This window comes from Eumetopias jubatus, unplaced genomic scaffold (assembly GCF_037043125.1).
Source record: "Eumetopias jubatus isolate StellerSeaLion01/CBP00866 unplaced genomic scaffold, mEumJub1_p1.0 scaffold_15, whole genome shotgun sequence".
NCBI lineage: Eukaryota > Metazoa > Chordata > Mammalia > Carnivora > Otariidae > Eumetopias > Eumetopias jubatus.
Genome location: NW_028274821.1, coordinates 47,560,625 through 47,582,550, shown reverse-complemented (window position 1 = coordinate 47,582,550; position 21,926 = coordinate 47,560,625). Strand labels below are relative to the sequence as shown.

Genomic DNA, 21,926 nt, shown 5'->3' with positions numbered 1-21,926 from the left:
ACAATTAAATAACAAAAAAGTCCCCAGCTCCTGAACCAACTGGTCAATCTTAACACCATGTAAAGACAACTGGACATTACACGCCTGCCAATATGATGCAAGAAGGGAGGGTTCCTGCCAAGAATGTGAACCTGGTTCTCAGCAGGCCTCCAGAGCTACCGACTGGTTTACCGCAAACACAGGGGACAGGGGAGGACACCGACACTTAAGGAGGCAGTCAGTAACATCCGGACCGGGGACACTACAGGACAACAAGAAAAAGGGAAAAAGGAGGTGGATGAAACACTGTTAGTTCATACGTGTCATGCGTGGACCCCCTCTGGAATCTTCTTTGAAAAAACCAACTTCAAAAAAGTCCGCGAGGCACTAGGGAAAAAGGGAGCAGTGTCTAGAATGTTAAGGAAACCTGAAGCAACTCGCTTGTGCCTACGAGAGCGCTTATCTATTCACGTTACAGACCACAGCGAACTGCGAGATGGCAGAGCTGGGAACTGGTCAGTGGACAGTGGATTCTTACTCTGGTTTGCCCCTGTTTAAAAACTTCCCACAATGCAAAGTTTCGAGCAGATCTGTGGGCCTGCCCTCCACTCCTCTCCCAGGCCCCCACACAACCTCCACGTGAGCTGGGAATGATCTCACCCGAGCCTAAAGCATCTTAGAGGACCTGCTCACCTGTCGATGAACTGATCAATAATGACGATATCGCCGGGCTGAATCTCTTCCCTCAACGAGCCACAAGCTGTGGTCACGATGACGTGTGTACAGCCCTCCTCCTTCAGAGCCCAGACGTTCGCCTGGTAGTTGACTTTTGAAGGCATGATGGTATGCTGTCTCCCATGCCTGTGGGAAGGAGTGGATACAGTGGTGGGGGGGGGGGTGTGTGAGCAGGGTGCTCAGACGCTGTGAGGAGAGAAAACTTACATATAGCAGTGCCTTCCAGCCCTTTCCATCAGAGCACTTTTACAGGCAGCGGCCAGAGGATAAGTAGCCTACTGTAGATACAAACCACTGGGTCTTAAAGTGCAGGCCACCTTTACATGGTATGTATTTTTCTATCAGGAGCCAGTAAGGAAGATGTACTTGTCTACCCTGTGGCGCACGGACACATCAGAATCTGAGGCAGATGATTTCGCACGAGCCACAACACGGAAAATAAGAAGTGCCCGTGAAGAGAGATACAAAATAGAAGGAGAAACTCAAGTTTCCAGTTGACTCTCTCCATTCCTTTGTCTGATCCCCCAAGTAAGTTAGTGAAACTTTCAAAATAATTAAGAGTTCCCAGCTGTTATGACACTGGCAGGTTTTGTGCAAGAACCAGTCACCTCACTCATGACCACTGTTAGTGACTGAATTGTGCCCTCCCCCCATTACCCCAGAGTTCATATTTTGAAATCTAATCCCCAGTACACCAGAATGCAACCATATTTGCAGAGAGGGTCTTTAATATGGTAATGGAGTGAAAACGAGGTCATTAGGGTGGACCCTAATCCAGTGTCCTTACAAGAGGAGGAAATCTGGACACAGACTTGCACACTGGGAAGAACGTGTGAAGGCACAGGGGAAGATGGCCATCCACAAGCCAAAAAGAAAAAAAGAGGCCAGGAATAGGTCCTTCCCCCACAAGCCCTCAGAAGGAACCAATCCCGATGACACCCTGATCTTGGAATTCTAGCCTCCAGAGCTGTGAGCAAACAAATTTCTGTGTCCACCCAGTCTGTGCCAGTTCCAGCAAACTAATACAACCACCACCAACTTCCTACCATGCTTCAAATAAAATCCAAACACCTAACCACGGCCCTCATGTCACTCGGGCACCAGGGTCCTAATGCCACCTCAGCTCTTATCCCAAGTCAGCCTCGCTGGCCTTCTCGCTGCCCATCTCTGCCCATTCCTGCTCAGGTCTCCAGCCAACTGAGCTCTCCACTCCAAAGTCACCTCCGCAGAGAAGTGCTTTCCACGACCACTGAGTCACAGTCACATCGCTGTCCCCTTTTCTTTCTAACCTCTGTTGGTAGCTCAAACTACGGTTCCTTTCCCGTGTCTCTCTTTCCCACTGGAATCAGCCCCGAGGGGGTGAGGCCCTCGTGTGTGCTCCTCGCTGGGATGCAGAACACGACTAGGAGCACCAGCCAGTAAACAGCCAGTCAAGGCAACCCAATTTCTAAAATTACTTCGAAAAATTCACATGTTAGATGATGGACTTAAATAAGCGGGATTTCATAATGACTTAAAATCATTCTGGGCTGCTTGAAAAACTACCAATATAATGGTATAATGGTCTACCACGGAAAGGCCAAGTGTCAAGTCCAGCGTCCTTCACGTGTGATAATGCAGAAACAGGCTTTCAAGGAAGTAGGGTAAACACACAAAAATCTCACTTTCTACAATGACGATTAAGTTTGGGCTTTGAAGTGAAAGTGCCTGGGTTCAAATCCTAGCTTTGCCATTTCCTAGTGATGTGACCTCCTCATAGCCACTCAGCGCTCTCAGTCCAATTTTTTCCACCTGGAAAATGGTTAATAATATTACCTGCGCCACAGGGTTGTTATTAAATATCCCTTGTATCATCCCGTGTTACTATTAGAAGAAAAACTTGAGTGTCTTTTCTGTTCACCAACAGAACTGTGCTTTGCACATAATTTCAGACAGGCATAGCAAATCAGGGTTTTTACCCTGAGTGCACAGATGACCTCTCAGAAGGTGGGGGTCCATGAATGTACAGACAGTATATGCATTTTCCTAAGGCTGGTCTCCAAAACACTAATAAAACTTTTCAAAAGAAATTCAAAAACCCAAAGTCATTAAGAAACACCTGCATTCGCGGGACAAACCGTAGTCCAACACAATTCAGTTCAATGGGCAGGAGTATAATAAAAGCCTCCCCGGAGGACCACACCACCAGCTGCTTTCTCTTAGAGCCTGGAAAAAAATGAATCAGTCCTCCAGCAATGACACGGACCAACAAAGAGGGTTGCCTGAAATCCACCCCATGTGTCCATCTACAACTCAAACTTAGTTTTACTGGATTCAGCAAAGTCACTTCTGTTTCAAAAACGTAGTGTGGCAGACAGACTCTAGGCTGATCCCCCATTTTCATGTGCGGTGTGATTCCCTCCTCCCTCCACTGTAGGTGGACCTGAGATTTCCTTCTGGCCAATGGGCTCCACCAGAGATGCCGGGGGTCACTCCCACAATCAGGTGCCACCTCACCAGCCCGCCTCGGAGAGCCCCTCCTGCTGGCCTCGAGGAAGCAAGCCACTATCATGGAAACTCTGCCCTCGGAGGGTACCACGTGACAGGGACCGTGGACGAGCCTACAGGAGCTGAAGGCCTCAGGCCTACAACTGTGAGGAACCGAATTCCACCAACGCATGTGAGAACCTGGGGAGCCAGATGAGAACAAGTCCCTGAGTAAACCTTGTGTGATCTTGCATGACCTTGTGTAACCCTGAACAGAAGAGCCAGCTAAGCTGTGCCCACACTCCCAATGCTAAGAAACTGTGGGAAACTGTGTTTGAAGCGGCTCAACCTGTGGTAATTTGTTCACAGCATGAGAAAACTAATACATGTGGTCTGACTAATTTCCAACTGTGTGGTAACAATGATTTGCCTCCTCTGTAACAGTGGGATGGTTCTTGTCAAGAGACAGAGTGTGGATACCAAAGGGAACCCACTCCCTGCAAACCTATAACTATCACCACACACGGGGTCGCGAATGAAGCCATTCATCTTATTAATTAGAGGAAAAACAATAAATAAGGGAAAGCACCTCTCCTCTCACAGTTAGAAGTGAAACCAGAAGCTTCAATTTTAGACTCATTCTATTGCCTACTGATTATTCTAACCGCTTTCCCAGCCTAAGGGGAGTGGGGTGAGCTCTCTGACCTCCAAAATCTCCATAATTTATCCTAAAACTGTAAGTGGTAAATAAAGGTGCCTGAGATGCCCTGGCTCTACCAACTAAAAACTCACGCCCACACCATTACTCTCTCCAGGATTTAAGTTTAAACCCTCCTGCAGTGGCAACGTTCAAAAAGCTTAAAATATCTTACCTTGCAAGGAGGACGCAATCGACATTCTTGATCTTCCCCAAAATTAAGGCATCAGAAGGCTGAATGTAATGAAAAATGGTCACAACGCAATGACTTGAAAACATTCAACATACAAACAATTCAAAAACTGCCATTTCAATTGTTCAACCACAAAAGGATTCACGGAAAACTTGGAAGATGCACTTGAAGAGGGTCCAGATTTGACCAACGTAATCCCTCAGTCAACGCTGAGGCCTCTGCAGGACAGGGTTCATGGCAGCGGGAGGCCTGCCTCAGGAGCGTGGGCAGGTACCGCTTAGTAAGATCTATTTGTAGCAAGCACCCCAGGGGACTCCCATGTCACTCTGGTCAAATACAGATGTGTCAAGAATTTGGCAGGTCCAAGAGGTGTGAGAGTGAAATGCAATGAGGAGGCAAATGTCACAGAATTTAAGAACTCAGCCCCAGAACTGCTTGCCATGTTCATCAAGTCTAAGACGGCCACGGGAGGACCTGAGGTAAACGGAGGGGAAGATCCTCAGAGCCAGAGAGCGTTCAGAAAACATGAGGCCATGAGATGAGCCAAGCTGAGAGCAGCACTTAGAGAACATGAGGTCAGTCTAAGGACTTGGCTGGACAGGAGGATTGGGCGGGAACTGCCGGATGGATCCTCCAAGGAGGACCAGAAGAACCGTTGTGTTTGGAAATAGCACTATGGGATTGGGAGAAGGTAGACATCTCATCCTAGCTGGATGACACAGGAGCTGGAAGAAGTAGCTCCCCCACCTCTTTTTTTTTAAAGATTTTGTTTATTTTCAACAGAGAGAGACAGCGAGAAAGGGAACACAAGCAGGGGCAGAGGGAGAGGGGGAAGCAGGCTTCCTGCCGAGCAGGGAGCCCGATACGGGGCTCGATCCCAGGACCCTGGGATCATGACCTGAGCCGAAGGAAGACACTTAATGACTGAGCCACCTGGGCGTCCCGGTAGCACCCTTTTAACAGAAAAAGAGGAGTGTTTTATTTCTAGTTCAGTTATGCTTTGCTTTCTGGATCCTCAGGAAATCCCCCCCAAACCTTGGGTCAGGGCTTACTAAGAAAAGGCCACTTTGCATTATATGTTCCTGTTTGCCACCTATCTGCATAATTAATGTGGAAGACCTATAGGCCCCAAATTAGAAGCTAATTTGAATTCAGTGGTGTGAAGATGTACCACTGCTATCTCTGAAATGAGTATCTGGCTTCTAGAGATAAAAGCTGAGAAGTTATGTGTGCATGTTCTCAATCCTGTGAGGTCCAAGGCATTCTTAGGGACACTGTCTCAGCTGGTAGAACCCAACTGGGCCCTCTCAGCGCGGGGCAGACAGCCCTGTGCTGCCAAGACAAAAGCAATAAAAAATATATATATATGTATACGTATATACACACACACACACATATGTGTATATATATACATATATATACATATATATACACACACACACACATATATATAAGAATTTATTTTTGAGAGAGAGAGAGAGAGAGGAGAGCACGCATGCGTGCATGCACAAGCAGGGGGAACGGCAGGAAGAGGGAGAAGTGATGTGGACTCGATCCCAGGACCCTGAGATCATGACCTGAGCCGAAGGCAGATGCTTAACTGACTGAGCCACCCAGGCGTTCCCCCCACCCACCCAAAATATACACATATGTATATACATACATATATATTTTAACATAAAAACCAAACCAGCAAGAAGAAAGGAAAAAGCTGGTATGTCTCCACTAAATGGATGGATATTAACCTTGCCAAATGGAGTATCCACATATTTTTCAGTTCTTCCTTCTAAGATTTCTGGATCATCCAGGCCTGTTCCACCAATTATTCCAATCTAAAGGAGACAATAAAAAGACAACATATTTGGTCATTTTTCATTAGAAACAAAATCATTATTTCAAGCAAATTCATTTATTCATATACATACACTCTTCTCCATTTCTGCTAAGCCCTGGTCGCTTTTTTTTTTAAATTAGTTTCAGAGGTAGAATTTAGAGATTCATCAGTTGCATATAACACCCAGTGCTCAGTACATCACATGCCCTCCTTAATGCCCATCCCCCAGTTACCCCATCCCCCCACCTCCCCTCCAGCAGCCCTCAGATTGTTTCCTAGAATTCAGAGTCTCTTATGGTTTGTCTCCCTCTCTAGTTTCATCTTATATTATTTTTTCCTTCCCTTCCCCTATGTTCATCTGTTTTGTTTCTTAAATTCCACATATGAGTGAAATCATATGGTATTTGTCTTTCTCTGACTGACTTATCTTGCTTAGCATCATACCCTCTAGGTCCATTCACGTTATTGTAAATGGTAAGATTTCATGGGGTTTTTTTTTTTTTGATGGCGGAGTAATATTCCATTGTATATATATACCACATCTTTATCCATTCATCTGTCAGTGGACATCTGGGCTCTTTCTATAGTTTGGCTATTGTGGACATTGCTGCTATAAACATTGGGGTGCAGGTACCTCTTCGGATCACTATGTTTGTATCCTTTGGATAAATACTTAGTAGTGCAATTGCTGGGTTGTAGGGTAGTTCTATTTTTAACTTTTTGAGGAACTCCATACTGTTTTACAGAGTGGCTGCACCAGCCTGCATTCCCACCAACAGCGTAAGAGGGTTCCCCTTTCTCCGCATCCTCACCAACATCTGCTGTTTCCTAAGCTATTAATTTTAGCCATTCTGACTGGTGTGGGTGGTATCTCATCAGGTGGTATCTGATGAAATTTTGATTATTTCCCTGATGCCGAGCAATGTTGAGCACTTTTTCATGCGTCTCTTGGCTATTTGGATGTCTTCTTTGCAGAAATGTCTGTTCATGTCTTCTGCCCATTTCTTGATTAGATTATTTGTTCTCTGGCTGTTGAGTTTGGTAAGATGTTTATAGATTTTGGGTACTAGCCCTTTATCTGATATGTCATTTGCAAATATCTTCTCCTATTCTGTCGGTTGTCTTTGGTTTTGTTGACTGTTTCCTTCACTATGCAAAAGCTTTTTATCTTGATGAAGTCCCAAGAATTCATTTTTGCTTTTGTTTCCTTTGCCTCCGGTGACGTGTCTAGCAAGAAGCTGCTGCAGCCAAGGTGGAAAGGTTGCTGCCTGTGTTCTCCTCTAGGATTTTGATGGATTCCTGTCTCACATTTAGGTCTTTCATCCATTTTGAGTCTATTTTTGTGTGTGGTGTAAGGAAATGGTCCAGTTTCATTCTTCTGCATGTGGCTGTCCAGTTTTCCCAACACCATTTGTTGAAGAGACTGTCTTTTTTCCATTGAACATTCTTTCTTGCTTTGTCGAAGATTAGTTGACCATAGAGTTGAGGGTCCATTTCTGGGCTCTCTATTCTATTCCATTGATCTATGTGTCTGTTTTTGTGCCAGTACCATGCTGTCTTGATGATTACAGCTTTGTAACAGAGCTTGAAGTCCGGAATTGTGATGCCACCAGCTTTGCTTTTCTTTTTCAACATTCCTCTGGCTATTCGGGGTCTTTTCTGGTTCCAAACAAATTTTAGGATTATTTGTTCCAGCTCTGTGAAAAATGCTGACGGTATTTGATAGGGATTGCATTGACTGCAATGGTTTGGGTAGCCTAGACATTTTAACAATATTTGTTCTTCCATTCCATGAGCATGGAACGTTTTTCCATTTCTTTGTGTCTTCCTCAATTTCTTTCATAAGTGTTCTATGGTTTTCAGAATACAGATCCATGACCTCTTAGGTTTATTCCTAGGTATCTTATGGTTTTGGGTGCGATAGTAAATGGGATCGACTCCTTAATTTCTCTTTCTTCGGCCTCATTGTTAGTATGCAGAAATGGAACTGACTTCTGTGCACTGATTTTATATCCTGCCACTTGGCTGAATTCCTGTATGAGTTCTAGCGATTTTGGGGTGGAGTCTTTTGGGCTTTCTACACAGAGTATCATATTGTCTGCAAAGAGTGAGAGTTTGGCTTCTTCTTTGCCAGTTCGGATGCCCTTTATTTCTTTTTGTTGTCTGACTGCTGAGACTAGGACTTCCAGTGCTATGTTGAACAACAGTGGTGAGAATGGGCATCCCTGCTGTGTTCCTGACCTTAGGGGAAAGCTCTTTTTCCCCATTGAGGATGATGTTCGCTGTGGGTTTTTCATAGATGGCTTTGGTGACATTGAGGTATGTTCCCTCTGTCCCTACACTGCAGGGAGGGGGGTCTCACCAGTTCTGCTGCTTGCAGAGTGGTGGCCCGACTGCGCTGCGGTTCCATTTATGGCGACCCTAAGCGGAGAGCCCACTCCTGGCCTCGCTCATCGCAGCCGGCTTCCCTGCTCTGAGGCCTGGGAGCTCTGCTGCACTCAGGAGCCCCCGGTCTTCCTGTGAGCCCCGGGGATCCCGAGACCACACTGCCCCACCTAGGATTCCGCTCCGCTTCACCACCTGGGCACCTTTCAGGCGGGGATGTCCCCCCACCAGAATGGACTTCAAAAAGTTCTGGTTTTGCACTCCATATGGCAAGTTACATCACTTGCCAGTGGCCGGCTGGTGGAGGCTCCCTCATCCCGTGGTTTATCTTCCCATATATCGCCTCGGATTCACTTCTCCACACCTCCTACCTTCCAGAAAGTGGTCGCTTTTCTATTTGCAGAGCTGCAGCTGTTCTCTTCTTCAATCTCCAGTTGAGTTCACAGGTGTTCAGAATGGTCTGACAGCTGTCTAGCTGAACTCCTGGGACCAGACGGCCTTGGGGTCCCCTACTCCTCCCAGCCCCGGCCGTTTCTGAAAACTGCACATTACTGAAAAGCAATCACCCATTCAATAAATATTTGAGGGCCTTCCATATTGCAGAAACAACCAGAGCAGGGGTTATGTTTTTTACTGTATGACATTTATTGCTGACTATGAGAATAATAAATTAGCACAGAAAGATACTTTAGCTAGCTTAAGTTAGAAAAACCAAACCTAAAATATAGGCATGTGGTTGTAGACAATACTTTCTAACCAATTTTATTTTCTCTACTACATGGTTTATGGAATAAGGAATGTTCAAAAGACCTCTAGGACAGAAAATACTCTGTATACCCAGCTAGTAATGTTTCCTCCTCATTATACCATTTGGTAAAGAAACGAGAAAGATTTACTTTTCTATGCCACTAAAATCACAGAGTTGTAAGAGACCATGGATAGAAGAGTCTGGAAAAGCACGGAAAGTTAGTCCGATGTATATTTATAAAATCAAACTATGCTTCCTATATATGTAAATGTAAATAGGTAATGCAGAGGCAGCTCTAAATTTTTTTTAAGTTCAAGTACTGTATTGCATTTTCCAGAGATGAACTTATCAGCCCTTGTCTTTGGGGGCTAATCTGAGTTACAGGAACCTGGTCCTGCAACTCCAGAGTGAATCTAATTTGATGACTAAGAAACACAAACAAGAACAGTTACAAAAACAGCTAAATATTAACTGAACTGTTAACTAAAAATTAAACGACGGAAATCATTAAGGCTTCTCTGGGCTGATAATTCCTAAAGGAAAAATAATACTTAAATTATCAGTAATAGGTTAGAGAGAGGACTCTCTATTAGAAACGAAATGGAAAGTGACCTGAGCATTTTTTTTCTCCACGAAACACTTTAAGTCTACTGTCACTTGAGTAAAATTTCTACTTAGCTCCTTGAGAAAAAATTCCAGGTTAAGAAAGTCACTGAACACCTAAATAATTTTCAGATCCGTTTACACAAGTTGATTTTATATTATTGTGAATGGGCCATCTCTCCGGCCCTCAGTTTTCTGGAGACAAAAAAAAAACAAAGCAGGAGGGGCAATTTAGTGAGGTTTTACTGAAGCACTGCTAGGTGCGTTAAACCAGTTTTTGAAGTTGGTGCCACCTTGTGGTACGTTGTTGAAACCACAGCAGGCTACCTTCTGGGCCCACCCCACGTCTTGCTCCTACCTTGCCACCACAGATCATCCTAAGACTAACCAATATTACAGTTTTTAAATCAAGAGAAGTGTTCGTTTAAGTCAGTAGGCCCAAATCATGCCCACCCAGTAGAAAAAAAATTGTAAATCAGTTTTATATAATCTTAACCCTTCCTCCAGCTGGCTTCTCCATTTTATCCTTCATTTCATGTATCTCTGAGGCACCCCAGACCGTGGGGCGGGGGCAGGGGGAGGGGCTAATAAACTGCCCAGCCTGTGTCATCACTCTAGGTCACAAAACCAAACTGCTGACTAATCTTGGGGGATTCGGTTGCTCTTTAAAAAAAGGGAGGGCAGAAGTTTTCAAGGCTTATCACCACTTTGACTTGGCTGTTTCTGGATGTCCCCTGGGCCATCGCATCTCATATTCTGGATTCAGCACGAGACTCTCAGACTTGCACATACACGACAAAACTGTCTTTGTTGTGAAACCACCTCTTGGTTTGGGGCAAGTGAGCCCAGCATCGCGGCAGTGATTAAGAAATGCCAACCAGGGGTCCTGCCGAAGTTCATTGCCCTTGAGCCCACGGTCAGCAGCCTCAAGCTTCAGTCCACAGCACCCCGGCTGCATGACTGCATTAGGTAGCTGGTAACTCAGCCCTCCGAAAGGAACATGTACTGGGCATGAGAGCAAGAGCGTCTACTGCTCCCCAGAAAGGCTGGCCTGGGGTCTCTGGCACCAGAATTATCTGTAGGCGAGCGTGTCCACTCACCCAATCGGCTCCTACAGATATGACTACAGAAAGTCCTATCTTGCAAGGTGTCCAGGACGAGTGTAGCAACTGCATACTGCCAAATTGGGAAATGGACCTCTAACCATTTTCCAGCATCAGTGCCAGGATGGAGCAATGTCGCCACCTGCTGGCTCCACAGCAAAGTACAACTAGGATGGAACTCCCAAGCACCAGGGCCTAATTCTGCGTCACCTGGTGCCTCTAAAGTCAATAGTTGAATTTAAATTCAGTACCTGCCTTGGTAATAAAGTCACTGTGTCTGAGTACTCAGATGTCCCAGGCACTGTGCTAAGTGCTCCAGCCACCTTCCCCCATTTGATCTTCACAACCACCCCATAAGATACGCCCTACAGTATTATACCCATTTTCCCACAGACAAAAGAAAAGCATCAAATTAAGAAACTCGTCCAAGAACAAATCATAAGAAGGAAAGCCAGAATAGGAACCCAGGTCTTTCACATTCAACGGCTATGATGAACTGTCTCCCAATATCCCCTGGAGTCCTTTATTACATCACATCCCACCAGGAGAGTCCTCCTCTCTCCATGTACTGAGGAAACTGATGCTCAGAGAAGTTCTGGGCCAAGGTCACAGAGCAAGCATAGAAACAATGACTTTGGGGATCTAAGCAAACACCTCAAGAGGGAGGGGCCTCTCCATCAGTGACCTCCTCCACACTTGGGACATAACGACCAGACCTTACCAGGCCTCCTGGGCCAGAAGCATCAGGTAAGCCTAGACTGCATAGAAATGTATTTGAGGACTGGGATGGAATTCCTGGGCCAATCCTGCCCAGCCAGGACTTCTTTACAGGAGATAAAGTTCTGAAACAGAGAACCCCTTGGTCAATCACGGTCATTGCCAACTTTTAACAGCTACTGGTTCATCCCACACATTCCCACTGACAGACCACTGAGTCAATTTCCTTAAAAAGAGAAGACGGTTTGACTTCCTGAGAGTGCAGAAGCACTTTATCTAAATGTTAGCTTAACCTGGCCAGACTGGTGTTTTCCAGCAATGCCGAAAGGGCTCCTATGAACCCCTACCCTGTGTCTACTTCCCCTAGCACCTGGACCCAGGAGATTGCCCATATCCCACTTGGTTTCAAGAACCACTCACCATCACTTTGAGGCCTAGATACGCTACCTCAAAGGACCTAGCACTCCATGTTGGCACTCTCAAAACACAGAAGCCCAAGCAGTTGAGGCTAGCTCATGCCAGGGAGGTGGGCCACCTCTGAGTGCTTCAGCCTCCCGGTGAGGGGAGAGGACCAGAGCTCAAACTGGCGGCGATCCCTGATCTGAGCACGTCAGGCCTTCAGCTCTGGTTGCCACGGACGTATTTGGCAAGAGCAACAGACAAAAGTTCTCCTTTTATTGAGCCAACCTGCCTTCAAGCCCCCCAGGGCCTTGTAAAATCCCAGAAGCCAAGCTGTGTGGGGAGAGAGTGTCCAAATGTATCAGTCTGGGTGGTCCGTTCAAAACCTGCAATATGGTCCACAGAGATCGCTGGTGGCCTGATCTCGGACAAGACGCTCCTCTCTGGAAGCCGCCCTTGCAGGAGACGGTTATGGGCTGCATTGGTCACCATCCCCCCCCAATCCTATGTTGAAGATCCTGGAGTCCCGGGATCGAGTCCCGCATCGGGCTCCCTGCTCAGTGGGGAGTCTGCTTCTACCTCTGACCCTCTTCCCTCTCGTGCTCTCTATCTCTCATTCCCTCTCTCTCAAATAAATAAATAAATAAATAATCTAAGAAAAAAAAGAAAAAAAAGAAGATAGCAGGAGGGGAAGAATGAAGGGGGGGAAATCGGAGGGGGAGACGAACCACGAGAGACGATGGACTCTGAGAAACAAACTGAGGGTTCTAGAGGGGAGGGGGTGGGGGGATGGGTTAGCCTGGTGATGGGTATTAAGGAGGGCACGTTCTGCGTGGAGCACTGGGTGTTATACGTAAACAATGAATCACGGAACACTACATCAAAACTAATGATGTAATGTATGGTGATTAACATAATAAAAAATTTAAAAAAAACTAACGATGTAATGTATGGTAACATAACAATAAAAAATTTTAAAAAAAAGGATGTTATTCTAATGGGCAGACACCCTTTTTTTTTTTTTTAAGATTTTGTTTATTTATTTGACAGAGAGAGAGAGAGAGAACACAGGTAGACAGAGCAGCAGGCAGAGGGAGAAGGAGAAGCAGGCTTCCCGCTGAGCAGGGAGCCCGATGCGGGGCTCGATCCCAGGACCTGGGATCATGACCTGAGCTGAAGGCAGATGCTTAACCTATTGAGCCACCCAGGCGCCCCAGGCAGACACCCTTCTTGAAGACCTAGTTCGCCTCCTGAAATTGCCAATTTTTTTGAGAAGGCTTTTCCTCAACACTTACTGTATTCTGTAGAGCTCTCCACGTGCGGGACAGCAGCAGGAATCTTCCTCTAACCCTGGATCGGAGAGTCCCTCGGGGAGCTTTCCATACCAAAGCTCAGGTCCAAGGTTCTAGAGACTCGATTAAGTGGGCAGGGCAAGGTTTGTTTTCTTAAAGCTCCTCAGGTAGTTCAAACGTGCAGCCAGCATCGAGACCTTCACTCTAGGGCCTAGACCATGAACTTCCACAGTCTGGGCTAGTTGAGTGTCACAGGCTAAATAATGCTCCCGAAAGAGGTCCTGTCTGCTTCCTGCTTCCCAGAACCTGTGCATGTTACCTTACCTGAGTAAGTCAAAGACCTTGAGATAGGGAGATCATCCTGGATTATCTGAGTAGGCCCTAAAATGTAACCATAAGGTTCCTTATAAGACGGTCACATGAGGAAGAAGGCGAGATGATGCCAAAGAATGCTGGTGACTTGTAGAAGCTAGAAAAGCAAGGGAACGGACTCTCCCTTGGATCCTCCAAGAGAAGCTGCCCTAACACCCAGGTTTCAGTCCAGCAGGACTCATTCTGTGTTTCTAACCTCTAGAACTGGGCAGGGTTTTAAGACGTGTGGTCTGTGGTGACTGTCAGAGTAGCCACAGGAAACTCTTACACCAAGGATCACCTGAAGGCCTTGTTAAAAATGCAGATGCCAGCGCCTCTTCAAAGCCCTCTGGGTCAGCAGTTGTCACACGTTCGCGGGCATCTGAATATACTGAGGCTCTTCAAAACCCAGACTGCAGGGTTTCCCCCCACCCTCTCCCGTGCTTCTGATTCAGCAGGACTGGCATGGGGCCTGATAATGTGCATTTCTAACAAATCCCCAGGTGGGTGCGGATGCATCCCAGTTTGAGAACTATGGCCTTAGATGCTTCCGAGGCACAGACTAGAATACGGTGATCAGTCACAGTGGAGGATGAGGGTCCACTGCACACAAAAATTTATTATCCCGTTTGCTCATCTGTACCTAAAAGGTAAGATTCTTCCTTACTCTGTAGAATTATGAGAATCAGGTGACATAACGCATTAATATCTGTCACTGTTTCTGTCTTCCCACCTCCAGCAAAAACAAAATAAAAATAAATCTCCTCTCCAGGCAATGACAGAAGGCCCCTTATCTCCTGGTCTTTCTCTGCCAGCCGGGACACAAGCCAGGCTGCTCTTATATCTCCTCATCGGGCAGTCTCTGTCTCAGGGATCTGGCCCAGGTTCCCCATCCGGGTGTGTACCGGCTCTCCTGGGAGTGTCTGGAAACCCATGGGGACATTTCTGGCTCCATGATGACTCGGGGGAGGGCTACTGGCATTTTGTGGGGAGGGGTCCAGGATGCACTACAGGTCCTGCAATGCTCAGGATAGTCCTACAAAAGGAGGAACTGTCCAGCTCAAAATGCCACCGGGCCCTAAGCAAAAAAATGAAGGCTCGTGGTCCTCTGGCTTCCAATAGGGACCCGTGGGTCGGTTGTCCCCTGGTTTCTGAGGGTCACTCAAGAACTCTCAGTCTGAAGGCATCTGCCAGCCACACTCAGGCACCAAAAGGAGGGTTTAGAAGGCTCAGTCATCCCAGCCTAGACTCCATGACTTGTCTGTCTCTCTTAATACCATTTTGCTGATAGCCCACTACCCACTTATGATGGGACCATATGCCCTCCTTGTCATAACAACCATGATTGATAAGGCTTATTTTTAATCCCCCAGAGCAATGGCTGGGCAGCTGCCTGGGGGAGCCACAGCCCATTGAAAGAGCCCTTTAGAATGTTCTGTCGGGGCGCCAAAGACCTGTTCAGCCCTCCGCATGGTCACGTATACCACCTGCCCACAGCTGATGCTGGAGGATGCTGTCTCCCTAAGGTCCTCCCAGAAAACAGCCATCATTAATAATACCATGGGAGAGCGTCCAATGGGCATGGGGGGCGGGCTGCATGATCTCTCCACTCACACCATAAAACGGGGCCCAAAGACCACATGTCAGATTTCAGAACTGCCTCACAGCATCTGGCTGGTGGAAGGCCAGGCTCTATGCCCAATTCTATCACTATCTAGGTCCAGCTGTGTAGTTCTGGACACCTTAGTCGACCTCTCCGGGCCTCGGCTTTAGGTCCACAAAAGGGGGTTTGTGTGGCTATATGGTCTTCAGAACGTTCCAGCGCTTCAGTCTATGATCCGGGGAAAGGGTATGGTTTTATGAGCCTGGTTTGCTCTGCACACTAGCACCTGCTGTCTCCTGTACAGGATGTTGTGTCAGCAGGCTGGGGGATTTGGTGTTGCCATCGTGGATGCTCAGAGCAAAGCTGTCACCTTTCTAAGCTGCTTTCTAAGCAATCAGCAGGCAGGCCTAGCACTATTTGTCCCTCTTAATTTTACATGCAGCAACTCGCCAAGCCCAAAAATATACGTCATTCAATATTTACATCAGGGCCCTAATCAGCGCCCATTCTGCAGTTAAATGCACTGCGTTGATCTGCCTGGGAAGCTGCGTGGCTGGAGTGGGACAAACGAGCCTGTGGGGATGTGTTCAACATCATCCCTCTCTGTGAGAGACTCATAACTCTAGGGAACAAACGGAGGGTCACTGGAGGGGAAGCGGATGGGGGACGGGGTAACTGGGTGACGGGCATTAAGGAGGGTGCGTGATATGAGCAGCACTGGGTGTTGTATGCAAATGGTGACTCACGGAATTCTACCCCTGAAACTAATAACACAGTATGTGTTAAACTGAATTTAAATTAAAAAAAAAAAATCATCCCTCTCTGCTTTTAATGTCACTTGAAGGGTATTCCTGCAAGGGAGAGGTGATCACTTCCTGCTTACCCACTGAAAGCCGCAGCCTAATAAGACCCATGACAATAACTGCTGGAGAAAAGACATGCAAAATTAATTTCAGCTCCCCCTCCCCTGTAAGCACTAACATTTAATAAGTTTCAAGTGTGCCGGACAGGTAATTATAACCATCCCAGCAAACCCTGCAGGAAAATCCCGCCTTAGAGATGGACACCTAAGGCTCACCTACTCTGCACATAAGCTTCACGAAAGCGTTCTGCCTTGTTCTCTGTTACTGATAAGGGAGAGGCGTCCTACAAGTATTTGTTAAATCCAAGATTCTTTTCAAAACGGAAACACGAATTTCATGTCCCCAAATATGAACGCGACTCTCTCCACCCTACTACCCCTTCTCCTTCTAAGTGTCTCATTAAGAGCAACAAGAGCCTGATAAACTACTCATTCTGGCTGAATACACACCGCAGAGATCTGCCTTCTCCCAGAACCGAACACAAAGGCGGGAATCAGGAGATACTCGAAGAAAGATCCCAGACCTTCCTATCCCAACGACCAAGAATTTCTAAAGTAAAACAAATTAACCGAGTTCTTAGCCAATCATGAACAACCTAGAAGAGATCTTGAGTTCTAGCATCCATTTTTCCATTGCACTGTAATTCTACCCACTCTCTCTCCCAAGACACCAACCAGGATATAAGGATTTAAAAGCCCCAGGGGAGCTCGGGGCACCCTTCAGAACTCGTGCCCTCTTCCGGCCAAAGCTCCCACCGAACAATGATCCCTTGTACGGAGAACTGTGAGGTCTGAGGGCACAAGGAAACGGATCTCTAACTTCCAAGGTTGCAAACAAAAGCAGTTTAAACCCAGAGGCCTCCAAACCGGGAGCGGCCCTGCGCTCCCTGTCGGTGAGGTCAAAAAGTCTCAGAATTCCCCCAAGCATTGCGCTGCAGGGAAAACTTCAGGCCAGAAAAGCCCTACGTTGGGAAGAATAAGAAAAAAGCCGGAAGCCTGCAAAAACGCAAGCACCCAGTTCACGTGGGCTCAGCGAGCCGAGTCGGAGCGGAAGCCTGAGTCCGGCAGGCTACGAGGAGTTGGTCTCAGCAGCTGCAGACGCCCACCCTGCCGGCATCCCCGCTGGCCCCCGGAAAGGAATGGTGCCGGGGACGGCTGGGGGGCGGGCGCAGCCTCCGCCCCCTGCTCTTCTCCAAAGGGGCTTGTCCATTCCCGGCGCGGCACGGGTACGGCTGAGCCCAAGGTGGTGGCGGTGGCGGTGGCGGTGGCGATGAGGCGAGATTGCAAGCGTTCCCTCTCCCCCAACCCCCGCCCCTGGGCGAGTGACCCCGGGGCTGGGCCCCAGCCCCTGCCCACCGAGGCGGGGCGCACAAGCCGGGCGCGTGGCCCTGGGGCGCGGTCCCCCAGGGCGGAAGCGAGCGCACACAGCAGGGCGGACTGCAGCCGCCGGGACGGCTCCTCTCACCTTCACTGCCGTGGGGGTGGCACCCGAGGCCATGTCTGCGCGGAGTGGCGGCTGCGGTGGCGGCTTCGAGGGGCCCAGCAGCCGAGGCGGCTGGAACGGCAGCGCGGGACTAAGCGGTGCGGAGTCCCGGGGGCGGCCCTGGCTCCTCCTCTTCCTCCCCGGGACAGCTGGATTGGCTGCTAGCGTGGGATCGCCCCCGCCACCCCCTTCCTCAATTCGAGGTTCCCGCGTCCCGCCCCTTTTGCAGACCTTTCCGGTTCTCCGTGGTTTCTCTCTCCACCCCAGTGCTAAGTAACGGGCTCACGACTGGGCTAATTAACGGAGACCGTTGGTTGAGCCCTTGTATTGGCCCACACTCTGTGCTTTTTACTTTCACCAGCTCCGTTAACTTTTGCAAGATCCCTACGAGGAAGAGCGCCACGCCGTGCTCTGCCCACTAGTAGCAGCATTCTCGGCCTCCTCGGTAAAATCAGGTCGGTCCGCGTTCCAGAAGTTCTCGCGGGAGGGAGACTCTTCCTCCGGAGGGAACTGGCTGTTCGCCGACATTCCTTCCAGATGCTAACGCCCCGCGGCCGCGCTTTGCTCTTCCTACCGCCGCGACCAGGGGTTTTTGCTCCAGGCCCTTATTCCTGGGGGACGGAGCAGGGATTGGGTTACCCCAGACTCGGGGATGACAAAAAGGAAATAAACAGAGTAACCTGCTACGGGATAACCTTTCTGATGTGCAAGCTATAGCTTTATTCATCTTAAATTTGTGAGGAGGCTTTTAAGGGGGTGAGACACTGTCAGCCCCCAGTTGGGCTTGAAGCGGCCAAGGCCATCTTCAACCTCTCCCACCCCGGCCAATGTCCAGTACACCTAGATTCAGAATCCAGACCCATGGGTTCATCGTTCAACACTGGTCATTCTCACCCCCCGCCCCCCAAGCATGGCACCAGCTCTCCACTTGGATAATCCCTTCTTCTCAAAGTCCCCATCCCTCCCCTGCTAGGATAATCCAGTTTAACCTCCCTTGATGGATTAAACTCTCCAAAACTAAATGCTCGGTGGCAGTCATGTTCTGAGACACAAAAATACTGCACATTACCCCGGGGATGGGAGGAAGAATGTACTCTTTCCCTACAGCAGCAAAACACTGAAACAAGACATAAATACAATTTCATTTAAAATACCACCGTGGGGGGGGGGGCGCCCCTATAACCCGTTTACTGAAATAGTAAAGACTCTCAGCCTCTTATTTTTTTGCTCTAGGTCTTAACTTTTCTTACAATGTAAAGTTTGTTCTGTTTCTTTTAAGTTATAAAATGAAATGGCTAACGAATAGAAAGTAGAAGACTGGGGTGTTCTTTTGAAAGGGCAGAAGGCTGGGAGTCCCTCAAATGTGGTATTTCAGGAGTCTGTCTGCTGATTGCTCTACGGAGGAGCAGGAAGCCCACTGATCAGAAGGTAACTATTGGGGGGGACCCTGATACCCTGGGATTTATGGCTGCTTGGTAATTAGGAGACCTTGACCAACTTATGTGCTTTGATGTGACCAGCAAGTCCAGTTTCTACTCAGTATTGGGTCTCTGCCAAAAGTTAGGCCCTATAAACAGGTTAGATCCTGGAAGTGTTAGAAGACCCTCAGAGAAGGAGGTATTTGAAACTTGGAAAGGGTTAAACTGGACTTCTGGACTTTTCTACGGTAACTTGCAGGTCTGGGCTCAATCATTTGCTCTTGAACATGTGATGTCTGTGAAGGGAAAATTGTCCCAAATCTGGTCTGTTTTTTTGAGGGATGTAATTCACAAGCCATTAATAGGAGGATATTGGCAATTCTAGACAAAATTTAAGCAATTTTCTAACCTCTTGTAAGAAAACAGGCACCCAACCCCCAGCTGGTTGTTAGGCACTGTTTGTGTGTGTGTGTGTGTGTGTGTGTGTGTGTGTGTGTGTGACATGTAGTTCAAGGCAAATTCACCCACCTCCCAAGGGGATTCCACTCACCCAAGAAGCAGAGGACCCTAGGGGAGACTTGTTGGATAATGCCTTAATGTGTCTTTGGCTTATTTCCAAGTTTTAGATAATTTTTTCTTAACAAGCCCTAGAATCAATGGAAGACAAAATTTGTAATAGTGGTCTCTCTTTTTGATCGGTATGGGGAATTCTCAACAGGACAACAGGTATCTCAAGAGTCTATATATTACATATATACATATATAGGTATATACATCAATCATATAGGATTTTCAACTTTGAACAAATTCCTTAGTGTGTCTTCTTAAAATGGTGAAATTTTATTTCATACCTACTTGAAAAACCTGAAAGTTCTCTGATGTTTCTTAATTTTTCTATAAAGTGACATACATACATAGAGAGCACAAGCACAGGGAGGGGCAGAGAGAGAGGGAGAGAGAAAATCTCAAGCAGACCCCTGCGCTGAGTGCAGAGCCTGACACAGGGCTCGATGAGGACCCTGAGATCATGACCTGAGCCAAAGTCAGACGCTTAACCAACTGAGCCACCCAGGCGCCCCGTGACTATACTATTTTTGACAACATTTGTCAGATAACCAAATTTCCCAAGAAACAATCTCAAGTAGGATTAGCCATGATCAACTTTCTTCCTTGGACAAACTTACAAAATGCCATTATGAGCCTTTGTGATTGCTGGTTATAAATTAGAGAGAGCTCAATGGTCCTTGAAAGTATTCATGGTGCGAAAGTAATAATTTCTCTGATGGGATGCACAGACAAAGTTGGGAAATATCTGATTGTAAGCTGCTGCTTATTGAAATCTTTGCATTCCCTTCTGGTCTGACGACAGTAAGCTGTGGGTAACCCCCCCCAAACAAAAAAATTGATTTGCTGTATTTCTGAGTAATATAGGTAATTCTATAAGTATATAAATAATTCCATTTAAAAATATTTGAGTTCTTGGAAATGCTTTGCTTATAGGTGTTATAAATGTGTCCTGTCAGGAATGTGAAATGCTTCGACATGAAATAAAATATGTAAAATTTTTGAAAAATTTAAAATATTTAATTGAATATAATTGTAAAAGAGAACTGAGGAAAATTATTCTGTTCATCATGGAAATGTTAACCAATAATAGTTAATACAATCATCAGTGAAAAAGCAAAGATGATATTTCTCATTGTACCCAATATAGAAATAGAATAACAATTCGTAAATAGAACATAAATGTTTAAGAAATACTTAAGACTTGTTTTTGATTGTGTGGCCCTAATAAATTGAATATTAACTTTAAAACCAAATAAACACTTCCTTATACATACAAAGCTCTCAACCATCTGACTGTAGAATATTAAACATAAAGACAAAAGCCTCCCATTGATTATTCCACCAAGAGCGGAAACTGACCATATTGAAGAGAGTAAGGAATGGTCTAGAAGTGAGGAAAGGAGACAACAGATACCTCCCTTCATGAAGTTTGTATGAAAAAGGAGAGATATTGAAACATAAGAGGATAAGAAGTCAATGTTGGTTTTCTTCCCCTTTCCTTTCATGATGAGGGAGTTTTGAATATGTTTGTAAGCAGAGGGGAAGAAGTTCACACAGAAGGAGAAGAAGGAAAAATGGAAGATAGGAATGAGAGGGATGCCTAATGAGGCAGGGTCCCGGAGTATCCCAGAGGGATGGGATCAGAAGTACTGATGGGGAGCATGGTCCTGTATCAGAAGAAGGGGATACGGGTCTGGGAAAAGGAGGTAGGACGGGGGCTCTAGATAAATTTAAGAGAAGGTGTTGTGAACCTACAGGAGATCCCTCCTGGTGTCCTAATATTCTCAACAAAGTAAAAGATAGGGTTACAGAATGGCTTTGAAGAGAGATGGCATACTTTTGGCATGGTTGTGGGACCATGTCAGATTAGGGACCATAAATCTAAAATGGTACCAATCTACAGGGGCATATAATTTCCCCTGGTAGGCCCCTATTGTCTGACTTGATGGTCTCAAGGAATGGAGGGTATTGGGGGATGAGTTTATATTATCAACACTGGGAGTCCAGCCTTACACAGAGCAGAGGCCAAGAAGGAGCTGGGTGATGGTGAAGGCACTGGAGGGCTCAAAGAAGTCTCAGCTCAGTGGTGGTAGAATGAAGGGGTGTGAGAAATGGAAGGAGGGCAGGTCCTGAAGGGAGATATTGAAGCTCAAGTTTTTAGAATTGTAGCCCTAGGTTATGGCAAGATCCAAAAAGTGAACAACTGAATCAAGTCATCAGATAGGACAGAAGGCGCTTTTTGTGTGCATTGTCTGAGATCATTCTACATCTACTGGGACCGTGGCAGAACTTGGGGAAAGGGGAAGGCGGGGAGCCAGGATCCAGTTGCTGGGAAGGGCTGGCAAGGGAGAGCCCCAACGCTGGTCAGAGACCTCACAATAGTCCTAGTTTTATAGACATCAGGAAGCAAGCCAATCTGGAGTTGGCAGTGAGGAACCAGCAGTCCCATGATATATGGGGAACACTAGAACATTTGGCCTGCCCTGGAGAG

At 46.9% G+C, this 21,926-nt stretch overlaps 1 protein-coding gene across 1 annotated transcript in view; it reads right to left on the bottom strand.

The window, feature by feature from the left end:
- MTAP (methylthioadenosine phosphorylase) overlaps window positions 1-17,587 on the bottom strand; it is a 43,870-nt gene extending 26,283 nt beyond the window's left edge. Inside the window, exons 1-4 of the mRNA XM_028115194.1 lie at window positions 17,433-17,587; window positions 5,816-5,902; window positions 4,053-4,111; window positions 673-840 (exon numbers count right to left, since the gene is read on the bottom strand). Of these exons, the coding sequence (XP_027970995.1) occupies window positions 673-840; window positions 4,053-4,111; window positions 5,816-5,902; window positions 17,433-17,465 (347 nt within the window). The 5' untranslated portion in view covers window positions 17,466-17,587. The remainder of the gene's footprint in view (window positions 1-672; window positions 841-4,052; window positions 4,112-5,815; window positions 5,903-17,432) is intronic.
- Window positions 17,588-21,926: the final 4,339 nt, after the last annotated feature.